Source organism: Lepus europaeus, chromosome 3 (genome assembly GCF_033115175.1).
Source record: "Lepus europaeus isolate LE1 chromosome 3, mLepTim1.pri, whole genome shotgun sequence".
Classification (NCBI taxonomy): domain Eukaryota; kingdom Metazoa; phylum Chordata; class Mammalia; order Lagomorpha; family Leporidae; genus Lepus; species Lepus europaeus.
The window spans coordinates 129,462,130-129,487,113 of NC_084829.1; the positions used below are offsets into that span (position 1 = coordinate 129,462,130).

The 24,984-nt window shown below is 40.5% G+C and overlaps 1 protein-coding gene across 1 annotated transcript in view; it reads right to left on the reverse strand.

Moving 5' to 3' along the window:
• Nucleotides 1-7,421: 7,421 nt before the first annotated feature.
• The window catches only part of ARHGAP18 (Rho GTPase activating protein 18), a 140,708-nt gene continuing 123,145 nt past the window's right edge, over nucleotides 7,422-24,984 (reverse strand). Inside the window, exons 13-15 of the mRNA XM_062186747.1 lie at nucleotides 15,604-15,728; nucleotides 11,361-11,422; nucleotides 7,422-9,712 (exon numbers count right to left, since the gene is read on the reverse strand). Of these exons, the coding sequence (XP_062042731.1) occupies nucleotides 9,621-9,712; nucleotides 11,361-11,422; nucleotides 15,604-15,728 (279 nt within the window). The 3' untranslated portion in view covers nucleotides 7,422-9,620. The remainder of the gene's footprint in view (nucleotides 9,713-11,360; nucleotides 11,423-15,603; nucleotides 15,729-24,984) is intronic.

The window sequence follows — 24,984 nt, forward strand, 5'->3', positions numbered from 1 at the left end:
ATAGTGGGTTAAAACCACCGCCTGCAGTGCCAGCATCCAATATGGGCACTGGTTCGAGTCCTAGCTGCTGCAGTTCTGATCCAGCTCTCTGCTACAGCCTGGGAAAACAGAAGATGGCCCAAGTCCTTGGGCCCCTGGATCTGCGTGGGAGACCCAGAAGAAGCTCCTGGCTTCGGATTGGCACAGCTCCAGCCATTGTGGCCATTTGAGGAATGAACCAGCAGATGAAGACCTCTTTCTGTCTCTCTCTCTCTGCCTCTCTGTAATTCTGCCTTTCAAATAAATCAATTAAAAAAAAAAAGACTGCTGAGAACACACTGTCATCAGTCCTTTTTTTTTTTTTTTTGAGATTTATTTATTTGAAAGTCAGAATTACAGAGAATAGGCAGAAGCAGAGAGAGAAAGGTCTTCCACCTGCTGGTTCACTCCCCAAATGGTCACAATGGTCAAGGCTGGGCCAGGCTGAAGGCAGGAGTTTCATCTGGGTCTCCCACGTGGGTAAAGAGGCCCAAGAGGCCCAAGCACTTGGGCATCCTCCACTGTTTTCCCAGACTATTAGCGGGAAGCTGGATCAGAAATGGAGCAGCTGGGACTCAAACTGGCACCCATACTGAATGCCAGCACTGCAGGCAGTGCTATACCACTAAACCAGCTCCACTCTACCATCAGCCTTTATTAGTCCTATACACAAACTTGTATCTACTGATGGAAGTGCACCATATGATTGGTTTTTATATGATCTCAATGCAAAGCATGCACAACACATAGCAAGCATTAAAATGGGGGAAATAAAAGGGAACAAGTAGTTTGCCACATTTCCCTCTGGACTTTTAAAACATTCCTTATCATAATAACTTTATCTAGTGAACTCACACCATATATTAAGGCTTTATCTAGTTATGGCTAATAATTTCTTAAGAATATTAATTTTGCTCAACACCACTAATCATGGGGGAAATGCAAATCAAAATCCCAATGAGAGGTCCTCTCACTCCAGTTAGAATGGCTATTATGAAAAAGAAAGATAACAAGTGCAGGCAAGGACAGAAAGGACAGCCTTGTCCACCGTTGGTGGGAATGTAAATTAGCACAGACATCATGGAAAACATTATGGAGGTTCCTCAGAAAACTTGAAGTAGAAGTGGACATTTGGTGCAGCAGTGAAAACACCACGTGGGATGCTCTTACCCCTTACTGGAGTGGCTGGGTTTGAGTCCCAGCTCCACTGCTGGATCCAGCTTCCTGCTATTGGAATCCTGGGAAGCAGTAGATGACAGCTCAGGCGTTTGGATCTGTGAAATTCATTAGGTGATGCAGATTGAGTTCCTGGCTCCTGGGGCTACAGCTGCAGCTGTTGCAGGCATTTGGGGAGTGAACCAGTGGATGGAAGACCTGTTAGCCTTAAAAGGTTTAAAAAAAAAAACCAACTAGAAATAAAAGTACCAAATGATTCAGCAAACCCACTACTGAGTACTCAAAAGAAATGAAAACAGGCTGTCAAACAGACGTCTGCACTCCCATATTACAGCACTATTCACAAGAGCCAAGAACTGGGAGAGCCTAAGTGTCTACAAGCTGATACAATCTGGATGGGATTGAAAGTCGTTAAGTGAAATAAGCCAGACACAGAAAAATGAGTACCTCATGATCTCACTCATATGTGCATTCTAAAATAATTGATGTTGTAGGCATTGAAAATATAGTGTTGATCTCCTGAAGCTGGGAAAAGCAGGTGGGAGGGAAGTATGGTTAATGGAGAGTAAGCTAAAGTTAGAAGAGAAAAAGCAGCTCTGGCATTCTATTAGAGTAGTGTGACTACAGGTAACAACATTGGTTTTTTTAAAAAAAAAAAAAAAATGAGCTAAAAGAGAGGGTTTTATTGTCTCCTTCACAAAGAAATGATAGATGATTGAGGAGATATAAATATTTACCCTGATTTGGACATCACACAATGTAGACAGGTATCAAAATAGCACATGGTACCTTCTGTCTGTTAAAAATAAAACAAATTAAAAATTGGAAAAAACAGTATTAACACTTTTCCTTTCCTTAACATGAAGACAAGCTTGAGAATGAAGGAAGCATGTCCTAGGAGATGCTCCAGAATTCTTGGACAGAAAGACATGAGTAATCGCTCCATAGCTGGTTGTTCATATTCTCTGAATTCTTTCTTGCCAGATACCAACTTGGTGATGCAAGCCACACAAGCTAAGATGCCCCAAGATGTCTCCCTAATGAAAGGAGAGCTGTGAAGGCACCAGTAATGATTAGATCACCCCTTCTGGTATTTACAGCAAGGCTCCAGCCCCGTGAAAGGCAACTTTTAATGGATGGTCTGCTCAGAACTGGGCTACTCCAACTCTCCCCAAGAGCTTCCCTCCAGGGGAAATGCTTTGTTCACCTTGGCCTTGGCTGAAGGGGAAAGTGACTTGGGAGAGAGATTACATAAAGGCTATCATTTTGTAAATGTTATACGAGATGCAACAGGAGACAGAACCGAGCTGCCATGGTGCAGTGAGTGGGGAAACATCAAAAAAGGAGTAGAGACAGCAGAGAGTGGAGCTGCCTTCTCTGAAGCTTACCTGAGCTCCTTTGGCTCAGAAATCAAGACTTAACATCTCAAGATAAAAGCTTGCTTGTGACAAAGCCAGTGTGTCTTGGCTTTAGCCAGAAAAATCACAGAAGTAGCTTTTCTTGCAATCAATCTGTTTCTCTTATACAGTGTGCAGCTACATGCAAAAATAATTCATGAAATGCTTCAAAGAAACTTTAGAGAGTTTAAGAAGTACTTGGTTAGATGGAGGAAGGAAGGGTCTCATGTTTCCCAGGAAGCCTTTTTGATCAGAGCCAAGTTATCCCATTCAATACTTAGGGTCACAGGTGGGAAGCAAAGTTGGATGCCAAATTCAGATTCCAAGATGTGAAGCCAACTGAAGAGGAAGGAAAATGAGTATTGTTCTTTGATACTTATTAAATATGAAAGTTGAGAGATTGCAGGCCCAGAAAAACCAAGGGAAGTGGGACTTCCGTCAGCAGGAGCAATTAACACCAAATGAAGGAGCCCATGGTCAAACAAGAGTGAGCTAAAATGGGAAACCAACTGGGCAAGGGTTGCACTTCCTGAGCCTCTGGTCTGAGACACACAGAGAGAACTCTGTCCCTTACGCCAGTCTATTTACCTTAAATGAAAGAAACACCACCTAACATTGACCTGAGCTCATGTGAAATAGAGACAGAATGATCTGGAATTATCTCTGCTTATTATAGTACTGCTGGTGCTGCAGGGAGGACTGGTTTACCACTAATTTCCAGGTGCCAGAGTCTGGCACTGGAACCAATAACCCCTAAGGAGATAGAGACATTCCTTAAATAACCAAGAAATAGTTCCCAACTTGGGGAATGGAATGTTTGTGCGAGACATTATCAGAATTATGCGGTGGGAGGGCGGGGAATGGCCAATTCATTTAAACACAGTTGCTGCCACCCTTCCCCCTTCTTTTATGTTTTTATTGTGATCTGGTACTTATGAGTCTGTTACATCTTTGCCCTTCACTGAGGGGGAGAATAGATGAAGAATACACCTGCAATTGTATTTTGAGATAATCCCTAAGGGAAACCTCTAATACTACCGATCACAAAAAACACCATTAAACGTTTCATTGTAGGGCCGGCGCCGTGGCTCACTTGGTTAATCCTCCGCCTGTGGCGCCAGCACCCTGGGTTCTGGTCCTGGTTGCTCCTCTTCCTGTCCAGCTCTCTGCTGTGGCCCGGGAGGGCAGTGGAGGATGGCCCAAGTCACCCGCATGGGAGACCAGAAGAAGCACCTGGCTCCTGGCTTCGGATTGGTGCAGTGCGCCAGCTGTGGCGGCCATTTGGGGGGTGAACCAACGGAAAGGAAGACCTTTCTCTCTCTCTCTTACTGTCTAACTCTGCCTATCAAAAAAAAAAAAAAAGTTTCATTGTATTAATCACAAAACCACTAATAAAAAATGTCTAGGTTTAGTGAACATTAACTACCAGGAAAGTAGGCTGCTGAATCCTTTATATGGTTTACGGAATTCTAGTAAGCTGCCAAGCAGCAAATACGCTCTTAATGCAAAGTGGGAAATGAGACACAGGTAACTTGTCCAAGGACGTACTAGTTAATACAGGTAATCTGGTTCAGGTATCCATGTTATCTATTCTCAGGATAACACTCCACTACATAAATTATAGAAACTCTCGAGGCTTGCATTCAAGGCCCTTGGCAGAACACAACCTACTTCTGCTGCTACCAGCACCGCAGCTCATTAGGCTAATTCTCCACCTGCAGTGTTGGCTCCCTGGGTTCTAGTCCTGGTTGTGGCGCCGGATTCTGTCCTGGTTGCTCCTCTTCCAGTCCAACTCTCTGCTGTGGCCCGGGAGTGCAGTGGAGGATGGCCCAGGTCCTTGGGCCCTGCACCTGCATGGGAGACCAGGAGGAGGCACCTGGATCCTGGCTTCGGATCGCGCAGTGCACCGGCCGCAACGCGCCAGCCGTAGCAGTCACTTGGGGGTGAACCAACAAAAAAAGGAAGGCCTTTCTCTCTCTCTCCCTCCCTCCCTCTCTCTCTCTCTATGTCTAACTCTGCCTGTCAAAAATAATAATAAAATTAAAAATAAAAAAATAAAAAAGTAAAAGTTTAGGGGAAAACAGAATTGAAAGCATGAGTCTATTTGGGTGCAAAGAAATTGAAACCCACACCTTTTTAAAATAATATGCCATTTTCACAAATCTGAAAGAAAAATTTCCACCAGGATAAATTCAATGTTTAGAAAAAATTATTTATATGAGAGGCAGAAACAGAAAACTCCCAACCATTGGTTCATTCCCCAGAGGCCCACAGTGGCCAAGGCTGGGCAGATGCCAAATTCAGCAGCAAAGAATCCAATTCAGGTCTCCCACATGGGTGCAGGAACCCAATGACTTGAGCCATCACTTGCTTTCCCCCAGGGTCTGAATTAGGAGGGAGCAGGAGGTAAGAGCCAGAGGCAGGTATGGAATACAGGCATTGTGCTACCGCACAGGGTTGTCCTTCTTAACTGCTAGGCTAAACATTGACCCCCTAAACTCACTCTTAGTTTCTGCTTCCCAAGATTTTTTTTTTTAAAATACCTTTGGATTTGCTCCTTTGTGTAGCAGCAGAACTCCTTGTAAGAGCAGTTCCATACCACTATTCAATTCTATTTTCTCTTAAGCCTACTACAATCATCCCTATCACTTTGCCTTAATCGCTCAGTAATGACAACAAAGACCTCCACTTAGATAATTCCCCAAGATCAATTCCTAGCTTTCCTCTCATCAGAGCTTTAAGTAGCATCTGATATTACAACCACTCCCTTCTCCTTGATACCCTTTCTTCACTTGTCCTCAGGCATACCACAACCTCTAGGTTATCTCAAAGGTCACTTTTTCCTAACCCCTCAGGATGGGTAGCTCCAGGGCTCTGTTCTCCATGATCTTTGCTGCTGCATCCACAATCACTTCCACTAGGTCACACAAACTCACAGTTTACTAGTCCACATGAATGCCAATGACTCCAGCCCAGCCCTCAGTCCCAAACATCTGATCCTATGAATCAGTGACACCTTGATGTCTAACAGTTGCCTCAAATTCAGTATCTCCACAATTGAACTTCTGAATCCCTCCTTTCTCAGAATATCTGATTTACCTCCACTTTCCCTATTTCTGTTGTTGGAAACTCTTTTCTTCCCATTGCTCAAGTCAAGCAGTTATGATTTGGCACAGTGGTAGAACACCCACATCCCATATTGGAGTGCCTGTTTGAGTCTGGCCCCTGCTTTTAAACCAACTTCTTCTTAATGAACCCCTTTGGAGGTAGCAGGTGATGATGGACAGTACAAGTGCTTGCTTGAGTCCCTGCCACCCACCAGGGAGACCTGGATTGATTGGGTCAGACTCCTGCTCTGACCCAGCCCCAACAGTGGACCTTTAGAGAGTGAACCAGTGAATAGAAGCTCTCTCTCTTTCAAACAAAAACTACAACTGCCCAAATCTTATGTTTATCAGCAACCCTATCAGCTTCACCTTCAAAAATATATCTTGAATGTGACTACTTGGCATGCCCCAGCTATTGCCCTCATGTTTCACTCAGAAATGTCCTGATTTGAATAATAAACTAAGCCACCCAAACCCAAGGCTATGATCTCAGCCCTGCCCTGGCAATTAGCAGGGCTCTCTGACTCTCACTGGCTTGAAGCCTACCCCAGCAACATGATACTGCTGCCAACCTCTGGCAAGCCGGGCTCCTTCTTTGACTGTTTGTCCTGTTGTTTCCTTTGTCCACGATGCTGTCCTCCCAGACAGCCACAGGACAAGTTCCTCACACTTCCTTCAATCTTCGCTCAGTTGTTCACTATTCAATGAAACCCGTTTAATACTACACTAAGCCCATCCCCTCCTCCCCTCATTCATTTACCACGCTCATTTTTCTGTCTCATTGTACTTATCATCTCTTAGCATGCTCTTCATTTTTATTTACTTGTTAATTCATTTTATTTCATTCACTTATCTTCCTCCATTAGAATGAAAGCTCTATGTTGTTATTTTCATCACTGATGTATCTCAATGATAGAACATGGCTGGAATGTATGTAGGTGTCCAATATATATTTGTTGAATGAGGAAATAACCACAGATACACCAAAATAAACACAGGGGTCATTAGGACCTCTTATCTTAAACATTCCTCTTCCTGCTATGTTGATCTTCTCTCTGCCTCTTGTCATCTCCTGCTGGAAACAGACATTGCCAAAAGTCTAATTCTGGCTTAGAAACCCGTTGCTCTCTCCTTCCCCATCTAATGGCTAGGGATAAAAGCAGGCTGAGACTGAACACAGAAACTCTGAAATTGATTATTATTTACAGTTTCAGAATTGGTAACCAAAGCAAGAGATCCATAATGTGCTTATCTAATTGCCTCGCCGAAGCTTGGCACTGGGAGTCCCGGCCACTTACCTATGAACCCAGGTTCATTTTTAAAACTTCCTGTAATTTTAGATTCAAAGGAATCCCTGACTAATACTGCCACCTACTGATGAGAAGGTAAGAGATCAAAACAATGAGAAAGTGCAAACCAGTTTAACAAAAACTAGGAAACGATATCAATGAAAAACTTCATGCGGTGAAAATAAAAAATGTTTTCCCCAAAGAAAGCTCACAAAGAATTAATAACATCAGATCCTATAGCAGCAGTATGCAAAGACTGTGTGAGAGTAAGGAATGACAATGATCTCTTTCAGAAAAGAGGCAACATCGCCAAAGTATTAACCAGGCAACCAGTCTTCTATAAATACCAATTCTCCTACTTTTCACTAGCAACTTCCCTAAGCATTAAAATGTTCCAGACTCGAAGCAAATATATTTGTTTTTATTTTCCCTCACATACAAATACAAGCAAATACAACCTGAGATGTAAAACTCACTAGGAACAAAGCCATCACAGTGCACAGCAAAAGCAGTTAATACTGGGACATTTATAGTCTAAGCTCTCCACAGCCCTTCGTCCTCTTTAGATGTGCAGGTAGATTTTTTGTTATTTAAAAGCAATACTGTTCAGTGGCAACACACTTGAATCATAAGTGCTAAAAAGGATTCAAAATAAAACGGCATTTTCATTTTTCCTTACCAAGATCTATTTTTTTTTTTCTCTTATCAAAAAACTTCATGCATCACCAAGTTCCCCAGTCAGGGTGGTATGATTTATAAAGCCATTTACTCGATCTTTATTCGCACTTGTTTTTTTTTTTTTTTTTTTTTTTAAAGTTGTGCACTGCTAAAAGGTTTTAAGCACTTAGTTTTCCTTTTATATTGTTAATTGTCTTTGTGGACTCATTAAGAAAACATTTTGCTTAAATTTTGCTAATTGGAAAATTAATACATATTGTCAAACAAACAGAAAAACAGTGTGTTTTGAAAGTCCTAAAGAATAGAAATTTGCATATAGAACAACTAAGACCAAAAAACACACTATATTTCTCATGGCTTCTAGCTTTAAAAGTCACACAAAGACAATAGGATCAATTAAAGAGTAGGAGTGACTTTTAACAATAACAAAAGTAGTCCATTTGCCACATTAAAATAATAGTAAAGAAAAATAGGCAAATGTAGACTTATGAACACATAAGATTAAAAGTAATAATTCCAAGAGAAGAAAATTTAGAAAAAAAAAGGCATTTAATTACAAAATTTTTTTAAATAGAAAAGTAATGGCACAAATCAGCACACAATGATTTCAGCGATCAGATCCACAGGTTGCCCTGGTAATTAGGAGCTAAAACTTTCTGAATGTTCTCATTAACAGCATTTTCCCTCCTAATCAGAGTGACATCAAGAGTTTAACAAATGTGTAATATTTCCTACAGTACTACTGAAACTATCATAAACACAGAGTGTGCTAAACTCATTTATATCACCTCTTATTTACTATACTCTAAATGCATAAAATATTTAACAATTCTCTGTTGCTTCATTTCTCTTATTTACAATAGTGAGGCCACCTGTCACATTTGGTAGGTGCATTAAAATCCCTGGGGACAGTACTCTCTGCAACCTTTTAATACATATATTCTGATCATTTAAAGTAAGCACACAAACAAAAGCTTGTTCACATGATGGCATAACACCCAGAAGAATAACTCTTCCAGTTGTCTCATTCAGGAATTAGGAAAAAAAATAAAATAAAGTCCCTCTTTCAGTAGAATGCACTCTCCAGCCACAACTGGATTATCCATTTTTATAATGCTAATGTGACAATAAGTAAGCCAGCTGTGACTTCATGACTTTTTAAATCCATTTCAAAGAGTACAGCACACATGAAGCTCTCTTCTTACCTAGAATCCAGTTATTCCACATAGGCATACACTATTTATTCTCAGTATATAAGTATTTAATGGTTTGGTAATAATTGGCAGTTTCTGACAGTTCGATTTTCTTGACTGTGGATATGGTTCTGTGCACATGTGTCAGATGAACTGGAAAAAAAATGCAAATCAGCCCATGTGATACAGCAGGAAGAAGCAGGATGTTTTTGTTTGGACAAATGATTCAAAGATGTGAATACTAACATTCCAGGGTGACAGGAATACTGTTGAATTCAGCTTGTTTTCATTTGTGATTGCTTTACAACTTGCCTTATCTGGCATTTGTTATCTCTTTGGTTAAAAGCAATCCTAATGGGGGAAGGCAAATGTGAAGAGGTAAGGAAGATGAGAAAGCATGTATTACAGGACATAAAATTTTGAAAGAAAAAACTAGGTAGGAAGAGACTACATTTCATGGTTAAAAAACAAACAAATCAAAAAACCTGTTACATCTGGACACGTTTCACAGAGTATACATAAACAGCCCACAAGCTAATTAGGCCCCTCTCCTCGTATTCCAGAAATACTTTCTAATAATAATAATAATAATAATAATAATTAACGTGATTCTGGCAGCAGGACAAATCCATAACGTTTTAAGGTTTGAGAGTGTCACTTTTTAATAGTTGGGTACAGATAATAATAAGGGTTTTGCCATTTCTTTTATTTCCATTCTTGACCCAGCAGGAATGAGTACAGAAGTTCTTGTGGTTAAGTCTTCTACGATGGCCTTGACTTTATAACCCACTCAGCGTTAGGGTTGAGCTGATACAAGTCCTTCATGTAAGTGTCTTCATCCAGACAGCGCTCCCCTGTCAAAGACATGTTGTGTTAGTTTAATGCAATAGGTAGACTGGACCACAATTTTGAATTTAAGCCTAACGGTTTAACTCTGAAGTCTGACAGTACAAAATACTTCGTACCCTTTCCTGCTTCACATAATAATATAAGAATCGGTTAAGGTTGCCGGTGTTGTGGCAACGCAGGTTATGCCACCACCTGCAACACCAGCATTCCATATCAGAGCACCCAGTCTGAGTTCCCTCTACTCCACTCCAATCTTTAAGATTTATTTATCTTTTTATTTCTTTGAAAGGCAGAATTAGAGAGATGGAGAAAAAAGAGAGAGAGAGAAGGAGAGAGAGAGAGAGAGAGACCTTCCAATGGCTGGGTCATTCCCCTAAAGGCCCCAGCAGCCAGGGGTTGTTCCAGGCTGAAGCTTGGACCAAACGGCACTGGCTAGTGCGGCCATTTGGGTTGCAAACCAGCTGATAGAGATCCATCTCTTTCTCTAATTGCCTTTCAAATAAACAAACAAACAAACAAATAAATAAATCTCTTAAAAGTGGCTAAAATATTGGAAAAGGCAAATGGATTGTGTAGTTATTCTCTAAATGAACAGGTTTCAAATTAATTTAGGAGGCTAAAAATACCATGTGTTGTGGACTTTCAAATGGTTCCTTAAAAGTTTATTCAACTTCATTAAGAAAAGCAACACTTTTGAATCCACCTAAGAAACTATACTTAATTCTCAAGATCTAGTAATAAATTGAAAAGTGACATCTTTTAATATTTAAATAATCTTTACAAACAGAGTTATCAATTCCAGGTTTCTAGTGGAGTTGTGGCTTACTTAAATTTTAAAAATGAGTTTTTTCACATTCTAGTGTTCATAAATAATTTTTACCTAGGACCCAACATTTTTAAGTCCTAGGTAAAAATTCTCCAACATCTATATCTTAAATTTATTTTTAATTATACATCATTTTTTAATAATCTCACCCTTACCATTTTCAACAGTCTAAAAAAATTTCTATTTTAAATTTTGAAATGGAGATGAGTAAGACCCACTGATAATTGTAAAACCGCAAAATAAAATATAGAAAATGTTCAAAATAAATTCATTTCCTATTCCTATTTCCTAAAATAACAACATGAATATAAATCTGTGTGTAAATGTCTAAAATTTAATAGGGAATCAATTATGGCAAAAAATAATTCTTGCTTTTACTAAAAATATCTAACCTGTACCAATATAATATCTAATAAATATCTAAATTTATAAAATTAAAAAGAAAAGTTAACACTACATTTTAGCTGCTACTAATAAATGTGTTATCTTGGTCTTAAATATACTTAACTACTTCCTTTATTAAGATGTGACACGTCTATGAAAAGCTTTTGAAAAACTTGCATGAATAACCATTCTAGAAGTTACTCCTTTTATAGAAATTTGTCTTTGCTGAGGTTGAACACAGATGGACATGTGTACAAAAGGAGCTAAGTTAGAGCCTAAAGAGAAAGGTCAGGTTATAAAACAAATCCACGATATCCAGCCACTATTTAAGTATGCTGCATTTTACTTCCAATATCCTACTTTTGTTCCACTCAAAGATATAAATAGGCACTGGCCATAGCAAATCAGCTCATGGAATGCAAAGAGAACAAAAGTGTGCTTACCAATATTTCCTCCAATTTCATACAAAAAAACTTCCCCCTTCTTGAGAGTCTGGGCAACCCCACTATTAGGAACAAAGCAAACTGATTAGTTGTATCATCAAACAGCTTGCAAGTAAATCACTTTAACATGCTTAGGGAATTCTGGCTGGTACGGAAAATTCATAACTCAGACGCACTATAATCATCTACACATTTGTATTTTCCCATCTGCTAAATGTGCCAAATAGGTAATAAAAATGTCACACCTGTAAATTAAAATAAACAAATGGAATCATACATCTGAAGGCAAAATAATAAATCGGTATCTAAATTTGTAAAATTAAAAAGTTAACATAACATTTTAGCTGCCAATCAAATTATTAATGTGATTATCTACCTTGCACAGGAGCCAAAAAGGTCCTCATTAAAAACTGTGAAAAGAAATGTTTCCACCTTAGTTTTCACACTGCATTCATTCAATAAGTCTTTATCATGGTTTTGCTGTGCCAACAACTTTAATACTGTGCAAGGCGAACGTAAGAGGTAAGACATGATTCACATCACCCTCAGTATTGGCCTTTCAAACGTGGGAGGTCCACACTCAGGGTAGAAGCAAACAACCACTCTGGGGACTACTAGAATTGACCATGTTGGTTGTGTTCACAGGTTTATACTATCCAAAGAATGAACTCTTCCAGAACATTAGATTGAAACATAAAACTGGTAAAACTCAATGGGCTTCAAATCTTTGTTAAAATATTACCTAGGAAACCTCCTAAAAATTCAGATCTAGAACTCCACAAACAGTAATAGATCTAGTATACCGGACAAGAATGTGCTTTGAAAATGCTCTACAGAGCATTCTAATCCACAGGAAGTTTTGTGAACCGTTAATACAAAGCCTAAGACATTCTCTCTGGAATGAGAGAGAGAACCAGGTTTAACACACATTCAATCCACTAGGTTATGGTGCAGAAGCCCTCCTAACCAACCTCTCTAGGATTTATCTAGTTACGTAGCTTTCTCTACCCACCCTCCGTCTGTTGTACATATAACTAGATGCTCATGGCTATAGGTACCTTCATGCTAAAGTTCCACTTGCTTGTTGTCAACTCACGGTGTTTCCCATTGAGTGTATGCTTCATTTAAGTGAAATCATTTAATAATTACTCTGCTTCACTTAAGTGAAATCATTTAATAATTATTCTGTTCATTTACAATGTACTATATAACTTGGTAAATTATGAGTATATTAAGTGTTGCTGTTTCTATGAAAACAAAAGTGAGTGTTTTGAGAAAACTGATCTTAAAAAAATCAAGTCAGATATCATTCTTACTCTCAAGAATCTATATTTTAGCTCTAACTTGAAGAAAGTGAATTAGATTTGCTGGTATACAGCAAGCTTTCATATGATGCTATTCAACAAATTTATAATTAAAGGCAACAATCCTTTATCAAAAACTGGTGAGTGAACATGCAACGTATTGTACCTTTTGTGATATCCATTCATGTGTTCCTTAGCTTCAATAGAGAAAGATGGAGAGAAAAAAAGATGTAGGGAAGTACAGTTTATAACAGCCTCCAAGACAAGTGAAATACAAACAAGAGATGTGCAGGAAGATGATGGGTAAATATACACAGACACACATGAACATTTACTGCAGGTTTCACTTACAATGTGCATCATATCATGGTCATCTTCCTAGTAAATGATCACAAACCCTTTATGGTCCATGTTTACTAATGAGGAAGTTAAGACTTAAAATGATTATAAAAACTTGTGCAAGGTGAAGTAGGAACAGCTAGGTGAATCCACATTGATGGTGTGTTTCCAGCAGCCCCAAGCACAAGGATTGGGATGGGGGGAGGTAGGGGGCAGGGAAGTAAAAGCAGGGAGAAGTTTACCAGACTTCCCTCAGGGTGAGGAGGAAAGAGAGGAGAGGAAGGAGTCTGGCTGCAGAAGGCAGCAAATGCTTTACTTAATGAAAGTACTTCAAGTAGAAAATCCACAAATGCAGAGGGCAATTATCACAAAGCTTGTGTTTGCCATAACCATATGCCTACTACCCTTTCATGCTGTATCCTGAATAATCAAGTCACAGTTGAAAATACTGTGCAACTCCATGGCAACTCCATGAGATTACCACCAGGTAGAGGAACAAAAGTACCGAAAACAGAGTACTCAGTCCGAAAGCAAATGTTACATAAATTCACCTTGTCCAGCCTGTAAGAGCTGCTTGCATCTGAGAAGAGTAAATACCAGAGCAGCAAGTAGGGAGGAAGCACATTGACCTCACTGCAGCTGACAGCCCCTTTAGAGAGGAACAAAGACATCCAAGAAATGCCAACTGCTCCCAGGACTTAATCTTGACAAACTCAACTGCCCCAGGACACAATTCCTAAAATTCTATCCCCTCTCTGTGATGATCTCTAGACCTGCTAGCCAGGGTAGAGACTTACTATACATTGGGGGCAAACACTGGAGCAGGATGTCCAGCGGCAGCCTGGAAGGCCTGCATCCCATATCCGAGTGCCTGATTCAAGTACAAACTACTCCATGCTTCTGATGCAGCTTCTCGCTAATGCTTTTGGGAGACAGCAGGTTACTGCCCAAGTCCTTGGGTTCCTGCCGCCCACGTGGGCTTAGTCCCAGCAGCTGGGGGCATTTGGAGGAGTGAACCAGCAGATAGAAGATCTCTCTGTCTTTGTCTTTCCTCGCTGTCACTTTGCTATTCAAATACATAAATATAAAAATCTTTAAAGAAGAAAAGAAACCACAGTTTTAGAACTCCAGCTCCAGCAGCCTATGAAATAGGCGACCTTGCACAGTTTGGTTTCCTTACAGGTAGCACTTGCTTCGGAGTGTTGTTGCGGGGGAGGTTTATGCTGGCTTACTGAAAGCTCAGAGAGTACCACAGAGCCTTCCTCTCATTTCACTACCATCTGTTAGACATACAGATTCATCCATTCCCCCAACTTATAAACCCTGAGGGGAGGTACTTTAAAATACATATTTACACCCCTGCTGACACCTAGCGGAGGGCATTAAACAGAGCAGAAACCTATTAAATTCTTGTGATACTGTACTAAAATTATTGAGGCATTGGCGAAAAGCTTGGATGAAGTCACTGACGTCCAAAATGAGATTAAATTCAACAAGGACAGCAAAACAGAGAAATCATTAACCAAGATGTCCAAGATGTGATTGCCCTCTCTTTTAAAACATTTAGATCAGTTTGTTTTAAAGAGTAACAATGGCAGGAGGAGTCGTTAAAAATGTAACTTTAAAAATAAGACTGGAAACTCAATACACTTGTTAGAATAAATAAACTTCAACAAAAGATACTGCAAAACAGCCTGGAAAGATCAGCTTCTGGTAGTGTGAGAAAGAGGGGACGATGATGTTCAAAAGGTTCTATGCCCCATCAACCTCGAAATAGAGGAGGAAAGACTTGGTTGTCCCTACTGGGGACGGTGTGTTCTCCCCTGTGGCTTCAGTGCTGGAGGGGCTAATTATCCTCTCAATTCTTTATGCATTCTGTTTATTTTTATAAAAGGATTGATTGATTGCCATCTACAGGTTCACTCTGCATAGGGCTACCAAAGCCAAGGCTGGGGCAAGCAGAACCCAGGAGCCAGGAACTCCATCCAGTCTCTCGCCTGGGTGGCAGGGACTCAAGCACGTGGGCCATCATTCACTGCCTTCCCACATGCACTGGGTGCTTTGGCAGGGAGCTGGATCTGAAAAAGAGCAGCTGACACTTGAACCAGCATTCCTACGTGAGGTAGGGGCATTGCGAGAGCAGCTGGCTTAATGCACTGTACCACATGATGTTAGTCCCGCTTTGTGCTTTCTGTTTTAAAGTGGAGCACTTCTTTCGTTCATTATATTCCATAGAAAACACTGCACCTGTCTTTGTTTTAATCCCACTGCATCCTAATTCGTAATTCTCCTGACTGCCTACACGCAGCAATTAACTGCCAATCCACATATTCTGGCAAGAACATTGAGCAGCTGCTTTTGCCAAGTGGTGAAGGAACACTCCAGCCATCCTGCTCGAAACAGGCTCAACTTGAACTCAAACCACATCAAACGAATTAAACTCATTCCAACAGCCTCATCCTTAAGTCTGCTCCTCTCTCCTCCTGAGAAGATGAGAATTTGAAACACTTCACACCACTCCAAGGTTTAAAAAAAACCAAAACAGGGAACGCGCAAGAGCGAGTGACTTATCCCACGGAATAATTAAAAGAGGCCTCTACCTTTCTTGGCTGAGAAACCTGGCAAGAACATCACTGGCTTTTAGTTCTTCCGTCAGCTGTATTGCCATGGAAACTTTCGAAAGATGAGGCGCGTGCACTCGGATCACTCCCTGAGGAACGTCAGCCTGCAAAGCAATAATGACACTGGAATAGAGCTGGCAGCAGCTGGGACGTGTAACTCCACACAATGCATTATACGGTAAGTGTGCTTAACTACTGCACATTCTACTTCACTACATAAAAACCGTAACTACTGTATAATGTAATTTGCTAAATTACATCAAACCTCAAATATCTTCTTAATGGTGATAGGGGAACTTTATAATGCCGGTGCAGTAATGCTTAATTATTTTTAAAGATGTAAAGAATGACAGCAATAACCATTACTGCCATATTAAGTGCTGATTTCTGAGTATTATCTACTAGAGGGTGCTTCTTCACGCAGCAATTTATGAAATTGAATCAGAAAGAAGTTATTCTGTGTGCTATTGCAATATGTGCATTTAAAAAAACCTTCCCATACATCTATAAAACTTCACAAAAATTTGTGTGTATGTGTGTCTTTAAAGAAACAAATATATTTTTCTAATGTATGTGTGTCACAGCTGCTCCCTGTTTGGTCAATGACCTTATGCCTTTGGCCATACCCTCTAAACTTAAGAGCACCAATTCTAAGTCCTTTTCCTGTGGATGTGAGGAGTACTTTTTGGATTTGGTGATACCAATGAAAGATTTTGAGGTCTGCAATATCAAAATGTCATCTATGGCATTAGAAATATTAGGCTTAATTAATTCCTAAATGATTCTGCTAAAATAAATACTGATTTAGTATTTATAACCATATGTCTGGCTGCCGCCGTGGCTTAACAGGCTAATCCTCCACCTTGTGGCACCGGCACACCGGGTTCTAGTCCTGGTTGGGGCGCCGGATTCTATCCTGGTTGCCCCTCTTCCAGGCCAGCTCTCTGCTATGGCCCGAGAAGGCAGTGGAGGATGGCCCAAGTCCTTGGGCCCTGCACCCGCATGGGAGACCAGGAGAAGCACCTGGCTCCTGTTCGGATCAGTGAGATGCGCCGGCCGCAGCAGCCATTGGAGGGTGAACCAACAGCAAAAAGGAAGACCTTTCTCTCTGTCTGTCTCTCTCTCTCACTATCCACTCTGCCTGTCCAAAAAAAAAAAAATAACCATATGTCTTAAACAGACTTGAAAACAGCATGCCCAAATTATGTCTAAAGATAATGCTTTAAATACTACAAATATTCAGATTAAGCCAACTGAAATTTACGAAGCATCTATTGAGCACCAGAGAGCATTCTAGGTCTACTTACCTGGTAGATAAATAAGATACAATCCTTTATTAGATAATGTCATGTATATTCACAATAGCACGGGATTTGTTTTAAATGTACATGTTCTTGAGTTGCTTTCTTTTTTGACATTAAACTCAGATATGCCATAGGTAGCATTCATTTAATTTCTAAGTTCACCTTTAGATAATGGGCAGCACAAAACCTGTGCCCACCGAAGATTTAAAAGTGCTACTCAGCACCATCAGAGATTTAGTGTGGGCATAATAGGAAAGCGACATGGCACTCATATAAGATGGTCCAGAGAGCACCCTTACCGGCTTCACTCTGTGAAGAACCAGAGGGCGTACTTACTCTAAACCCAAAGTCAGACCCAGTGCCATCCAGGGATTCCTCCCCGTGACCCTGATGGGTGAGGAACTGTGTTCATGACATCCTCATGTAACTTCTCCTCCAGGGACTGCTGGGCTCAACACTACCCGTGAGGATCATCCCAGCTCCAGTTCCCAGCCAAAGCCTCGCCCAGACCCCTTACTTTCTGCTCCACCTCCCTATTCAGCCTGAATCCTCAGCTTAGGTTTTGACTTCTACATTCAGGATTATCTAAGTTGTTCTGATCATCTTGGTATAGTCTCTGACCTTGACCTCAACCTTGTCCTGAAGATTCAAGCCCAATATATTTTTCCCCTTGATTATGACAGACTACTTTTACTTGTAACATTTTGGAAAATATTCTTACTATAGATGGAGTATTTCATGTGGTAGTGTTACCTTCTTCCTTCTAAAGCAGTTATTAAGTCAGTGGGGGAACCTGTAACTCAAGGACTACATAAACCTGACCTTCTGCCTTGGGTTTGAACTCTAGCTTCTATCCTACTGTGGCCAATCTAGTTGCTGGCCTGGCTTCACCTGTTGCCTCTTAGGAGGTGGAAAATAAAATGCTGGCTCTGACAGCATGAATGTTCCAGTGAAAACTGGAATGGTAACATTGAACGCATTGAGACTGCTTAAAAACTTCAGTCCACCTTGGCCACTCAGCAAGGGCAACAAATATTAGTCTTGTATTCTGTTAGAGGAGATGATGAGGAGGAGGATGGTGATGATGGTGATAATGACATGGAGGGCCCTAAATGGGCTAGGTCTTGAAGATGGCCAAATACTTTATGGCAACATTGAAAGTTAGGAGATTCTGTCACATAATGGTGCCAAATAATCTTACACAAGCGTTTTGTTGGGTGACAATAATTGTGATAAATGTTGCTTGCATAATTAAGTCTTCCCCAGCCCTAGAAAGGCAGGCAAATCCAGGATGACATATAAAGTGAGATGACATGATTAAGTTTTTTGTTTTTTTTTTTAATTTTTGACAGGCAGAGTGGACAGTGAGAGAGAGTGAGAGAGTGAGAGAGTGAGAGAGTGAGAGAGAGTGAGAGAGTGAGAGAGAGAGAGAGATAAAGGTCTTCCTTTTGCCATTGGTTCACCCTCCAATGGCCGCCGAGCTGATCCAAAGGCAGGAGCCAGGTGCTTATCCTGGTTTCCCATGTGGGTGCAGGGCCCAAGCACTTGGGCCATCCTCCACTGCACTCCCTGGCCACAGCAGAGAGCTGGCCTGGAAGAGAGGCAACCGGGACAGAATCCGGTGCCCCGACTGGGACTAGAACCCAGTGTGCCGGCACCACAGGCAGAGGATTAGCCTATTGAGCCACGGCGCCAGCCATGATTAAGTTTTTATATATGGAAGGGCCACAATAAACAAGCTACAATACCAAAATGAACCAGAAAAATACTATATTACCATAGAGAGTTCAGAGACAAGGTGGCCTCCCATATTTGACCACTTGTATTAAAAAGATCAGTCAATATTCACTACATACACCCATGCTTTCCTGTCTTTGCGTAGGTTCCAAGCACTCTGAAACATCCTCTGCTGTCCTTATTTCAAGACCTTGCTCAACCATCTCAAACTTCATGGAATCTTCCCCTTCCATGATTCAGAGGATCAAAATGAATCTCCCCCTCTACATTACTCCCCATGGGATCTCCTTTATGAGGACCCCAATATACAACACCTATGTACTAGTTACAGGCCACATATCCAAGTACATGCGTGTCCACCCATCAGTGTCTGATTAATTGAATGGTTCAAAAATATTTGCCACTAAAAATGACACAATGATGATAGTAAAGTTTCTGCAGAATAAAGTATACCAATGTGTACTTCATTAATGGTAAAAAAAAAAAAGAAAGAAAGAAAGAAAGAAAGAAAGAGAGAGAGAGAGAGAGAGAGAGAGAGAGAGAGAGAGAAAGAAAGAAAGAAAGAAAGAAAGAAAGAAAGAAAGAAAGAAAGAAAGAAACAAGTCGAATTGCCTCCCCCATGACTAAGACAAGACAGAATGGAGGGAAGGACTTCCAGAGGCTACAAGAGATAACTCTGTCATTTGTTCCTGCAGGGAACTAAGGCGAAAAGCCAGTGTTACCGACATTAACATGCACCTGCTTGAGACAATGTCGCATCTTTTTCCCCTCCAAGACCTGCTAAGAAAACCTAAAGACCTTCTGAAATATGGCCACAGGACTAGGCTCTGAGAACATGGATTGCAGTTGGGGAAAGCACAGCTATGCTGCCTCATAAACTAGACAAGTGTGTTTATTGAGGTGTCAGGGCTAGTAGGAGATGACTACATCTGAAACAAGAATTCAGAGTCTTTTTTATAGTTAAGCATTTGAAAGGAGGAGCTTTAGGTACCAATTTCTTGGAGCATTTGAGAGTTTTCCCATAAATGAGGTGCCTGAAAGATTTTGTTGAAAAATGGCATTAACAGATAAATTTAGGGGCCAGTGTTGTGGCACAGTGGGTTAAAGCTCTGGCCTGCAGTGCCAGCATCCTCTATGGGCACCAGTTCCAGTCCTGGCTGCTCCATTTCCAATTCAGCTCACTGCTAATGCACCTGGGGAAGCAGTAGAGGATGGTGCAAATGCTTGGGCCCCTGCACTCATGTGGGAGATGCAGAAGAAGCTCCTGGCTCCTGGCTTCCACCTGGCCCAGCCCTGGTTGTTGCGGCCATTTAGGGAGTGAACCAGCAGATAGAAGATCTCTCTCTCTGTCTCTACCTCGCTCTGTAACTCTGCTTTCAAATAAATAAAATAAATCTTAAAAAAAAAAAAAAAGATAAATTTAGGGGTGTGCATTTGGTGCAGTCCTGGCTATTTTGATTCTGATCTGGCTTCCTGCTAATGTGCAGGTGATGGCTAAAGGACCTGGGTCCCTGCCACCCATATTGAGACCTGGATTACATTCCAGGCTCCTGAATACAGCCTGGTCATTTGGTGTGTGTGTGTGTGTGTGTGTATCTGTCTCTCCGCCTTTCAAAATAAATAATTTTTAATTATATAAAGTGAACAAATTTCACCTATTTCATATATATAGGTTCATTTTTACTAGATAAGTTTATTTCAGTGCAAACACATAGTTTTTCATAATAGACATTTTTATGAACTTTTGGATGACCTTTCTGTGCCCACAATTCAAGGCTTTTTTGTTCCAAAATAAATGTATCTTTTAATTCCATTTTTTCCATGAAATAACCTTATACATGTCACACTGTCTACCATGCAGGGCATACTATAGGGCATAGGGGCTGGCTTTTACCAATATGGGGAGTGGCCTGGGTACTCTTCAACTGGTTCTTTCCAGCTGTGAATTAAGACATTTCCACTTTCCCTTCCCTCAGTGAGCAAGGGGAGTCCAGGCCAACTCAGATTCAGTATTAACCCTTCCCAGACAACACTGTGAAGAAATCGATTCATGTCACAGGGAACTGGAATATGCATTCTCGTGAAAAGCCTTTGATTAGGCCAATAAATGCACCTGACACCCTTCTACACTGATGGGCCATGCCTCCTGACAACTGGACAACCTGATTCTAGTGGAGTATGAGTATGTGTGCGTGTGCGTGTGTGTGTGTGTGTGTGTCTCAGAAATAGGGACAATTCTCATCTCTTTCTGCGAGAATACATCCCATCTAAATTCTCACAACACAGACACGGAGAATCTAACTCCATATAAATTTACTGTGCCCTGGGGGCCGGCACTGTGGTGCAGTGGGTTAATGCCCTGGCCTGACGTACCGGCATCCCATATGGGTACTGGTTCTAGTCCGGGCTGCTCCACTTCCGAGCCAGCTCTCTGTTATGCCCTGGGAAAGCAGAAGATGGCCCAAGACCTTGGGCCCCTGCACCCACGTGGGAGCCCCGGAAGAGGCTCCTGACTTCGGATCAGCACAACTTCAATTGTTGCAGCCAATTGGGGAGTGAACCAGCGGATGGAAGACCCCTCTCTTATACTCTCTGCCTCTCCTTCTCTCTCTGACTTTCAAATAAATAAATCTTAAAAAAAAAAATCTCCTGTGCCTTTTGCCTTTGCAAAAGAAATGGGCTTGGCCAGTTGATAGAAGGGTAACGCTGAGAAGTTTACAACTTGTTGCTAGGAGGTTGTTTATTACTAGATATCTTGACAAAGGAGGCCAAATGATATTTACACAAGGATGATAAACCATGCGTGTTGCCAAAGTGCTTGCTTAAATGGTGTACGACAACCACTGCTAAGCTCCAGAATCACACTGTATCAAATACAAAAGCTATTAGTAGACTAATTACATTGAGCCAAGCTCTGAAAAGACATGGCATGCCTGATCATTAAGCCAAACAGTCTGCTCTTAACTTAAGCCATAAAAATGGCTGAATCCATGCACAGTATAATTTTTGCAATTTCCTTAATTTATATTTCTTCTCCTAATACCTGTGATTTTGTCCCCTACTTTTATGAGGGGGAAGAAGATGTATCTGTGAACCTAAGTTATATGATACATAGGAGGATTGAAAGGGCAGAATTTCACTAACACAGCCAGAAAGTTTGTCACAGATAATTTTACAACTTAAAACAAGGTAAATTTCTTCTGTAAGCAAAAACGATTGCAAATGAGAAAATGATTTCATTTGATCTTCACATATTTTCCATATTGAACTAATGTATAGTTTTAAAAATATGATTTTGCTTCCTATTTGGTTAAATAAAGAATGATTTTATTATTTTTTTCATTTTGCTTCCTATTTGGTTAAAGAAAGAATGATTTTATTATTTTTTTCAAAATGTGTAAACACCCTATTGCTCATATTTTTGCACTCTAATGATTAGAAATTTAATGTCAGACCTTTAGAAGAGCCATTAATTTCTTCTTCATTAAAAGCTAATTTAAATGTAAAGCTGACATTTTTAATGCTACAGAAAAACCCTTTTTATCTTCAAAAGGGCAAATTGGAAGAGCAGCTTTCTCAAAAAGAAAGCCAGATATAACAATATTTTAGAAAATTAAACAAGGACATTTTAGCAAGGTATCTTAAACTAAAATTATGGCATATTCATAACCCTAGTCTGAACTGACAATACCAGGAACTGGTGATACAGAAGAAATTCTCTACTATCTTGAACTGCCTATGTTCTGATTATAATTGGCTCTTTGTTATCCAAATGCCTCAAACCTTTATCCAAGTCAGAGATTCAGAGAATTTTAATGAAGGTCCTTAAATAACTTCCATAGTTAATAAGCATTTAATCTCCAATGAAATAAGTTCCGATATATTTCTCTTTTAATATGGTATTTTTATGCACTATAAAAAAAAGTCAAGAGAATGTCATAAAAAGAAACAAGATTTTGTGCTTGATATTGTAATTTGATTTTCCACATGGGTCCCCAAGTAAATCCAGAGACTGTTTCCAGACCTAAAACAGATGCTGAAAACAATACCTGTGACAATGCTGTGGCCTGAGTGCTGTTAAATGAAACCAGAGATGGAATTCTAATAGAGCTGTGATTACAGGCATGCAAGCCAGGCTGCAAATAACCCAGAGTCTCTACTGTACCACTACCAGCTCCATGATACTTCTGGTGGTGGCAACAGCAGATTTCTTTTTTTGTGTTCAAAGCCCCAAACATTAGAATGGTATAAGAGCATTCTGGCAAGTCACCTGACTCTCTAGAACTTGAGTTCCTCTCTTGTGAATTCAGGCTGTGTCACTAGCAAGTTAACACAAAAGTTAACCATGTAAGAGGGATCTTTTGCTTCATTCACCAGTTAGGTAAGACATGGTGAGTAGTGTGGTTTATGTCATAGAATTTGAACCTTGCTCTGATAAAGGTACAGCTCCCATTAGAGAGGTGAGTTTGACAGGAAGAAGAAAGATGATTCAAATCTAAGTTCCCAAGAGACCTAGAAACCTGAGAGAGTCAGCGATTTGCAAACAAAGGTTCATCACAGTTGCTTTACATCCTTGTAAGCCAGAGATAGCAATCTAAGATAACCATGAGTGAAGTGATGGGATGCCAGTGATTTCCTTAAAAATACAAGTCTTTAAAGAAAAAAACATTGGTCTGGGGAACAATACGGAACAAGACCAGAACAAGTGTCTGATTGTTGGTGAAGGGATGGTGCAATCCATGTAGTACTGTTTCTACTTTTGCGTGCATAAGAAAAAATTCCATGACAAAATGCAATGTATGTGCACACCCTAGACACCAATCTGGAGAGGAAGGGAGTGTAATTACCCTACAGTTTTTAAGTGACGCAGTCTCATGGCCCAATCTGAGAGATTCATGATTTAATGGGCCCAAGGAGTGATCTAGTCATAATTTTTGTTTTGTTTTTAAATAATGCAACATGACAAATGTTTTAGTGCAAATTTCTGGTTCAGTACCATTAATCTGGCCCTACTGTAACATTTTATGAAAGAGACCGAAGAGTGTAACATTTGATGCAGTGGTTAAGATGCTGCTTGGGACGCTCACAGCCCGGCCTGGAGCGCCTGCGTCCAAGTCTCAGCCTCTCTGCTTGCACTAGAGCTCCTGCTAACGTGCACCCTGCCGGGCAGATGATGCCTCAAATACCTGGGCCACTGCTACCCATGTGGAAGATCTGGACTGAACTCCTGGCTTTGGCCTGATCTCACCCTGGCTTTTGTAGGCATTTGAAGAGAGAACCAGTGCATGGAAGATTTCTCCTTCTCGCTCTTTCTCTAACACATTACATTTCAAGTAAAATGAAAAATAAACAAGTGAATTAGTTTAAAAAATTAGGCAGATTTACTTTTAAAAAGATAGAAACCGAATACCAGAGAGAAAAAATGAATTGTGACACTCATCAGTAATGGAATTAAAGCTATATCCTTGGGGCTGGCGCTGTGGTGAAGCAGGTTAAAGCCCTGGCCTACAGTGCCAGCACCCAACATGGGCGTCAGTTCAAGTCTCAGTTGCTCCATTTCTGATACAGCTCCCTGCTAATGTGCCAGGAAAGCAGCAGAGGATGTCCTTGGGTCCAAGTCCTTGGGTCCCTTGAACCCATGTAGGAGACCTGGAAGAAGCTCCTGGTTTCAGATCAGCTCAGCTCAGCTCCAGGTGTTGCGGCCATTTGAGGAATGAACCAACTGATGGAAGACCTCTCTCTCTGTCTCTACCTCTCTCTGTGTAACTCTTTCAAATAAAATAAATCGTAAAAAAAAAAAAAAAAAAAAAAAAAATAGCTATATCCTCAAGTCCCTAAAGTCATATGACTTCTGGTGTGTGTGTGTGTGTGTGTGTGTGAAAGAGAGAGAGAGAGAGAGGGAGAGGGAGAGGGAGAGGGAGAGGGAGAGGGAGAGAGAGAGAAAGAATTAAACCCAACAATAACTTTAAGAGTATCAGTAAATGCTTATTTTAATGGTCTACAATTTTATTATTTTTCCTAAATTGTTTCTTTCTGCTATAATTAACACGAGACTTGCTAGTATTTAAGAGCATCTACATTTGTTCCAAACAATTAATACACTGTAGTCATTAAAAACATTTGCCTTATTAGGTAAATTGAGTGTGTCTTACAACCTGATTCAAACTGATAATTTGCCAAGTCAAGCATGCTTTAATAATGTGAATATCCAACCATATTTTGTTAGCTTCAATAGCTTACAAAATGTTTTTTTTTTTTTTAAATCACCTTGATGAATTTCCACAAACTCTTTCACTCTCTAATCCATGACAATCTGGCT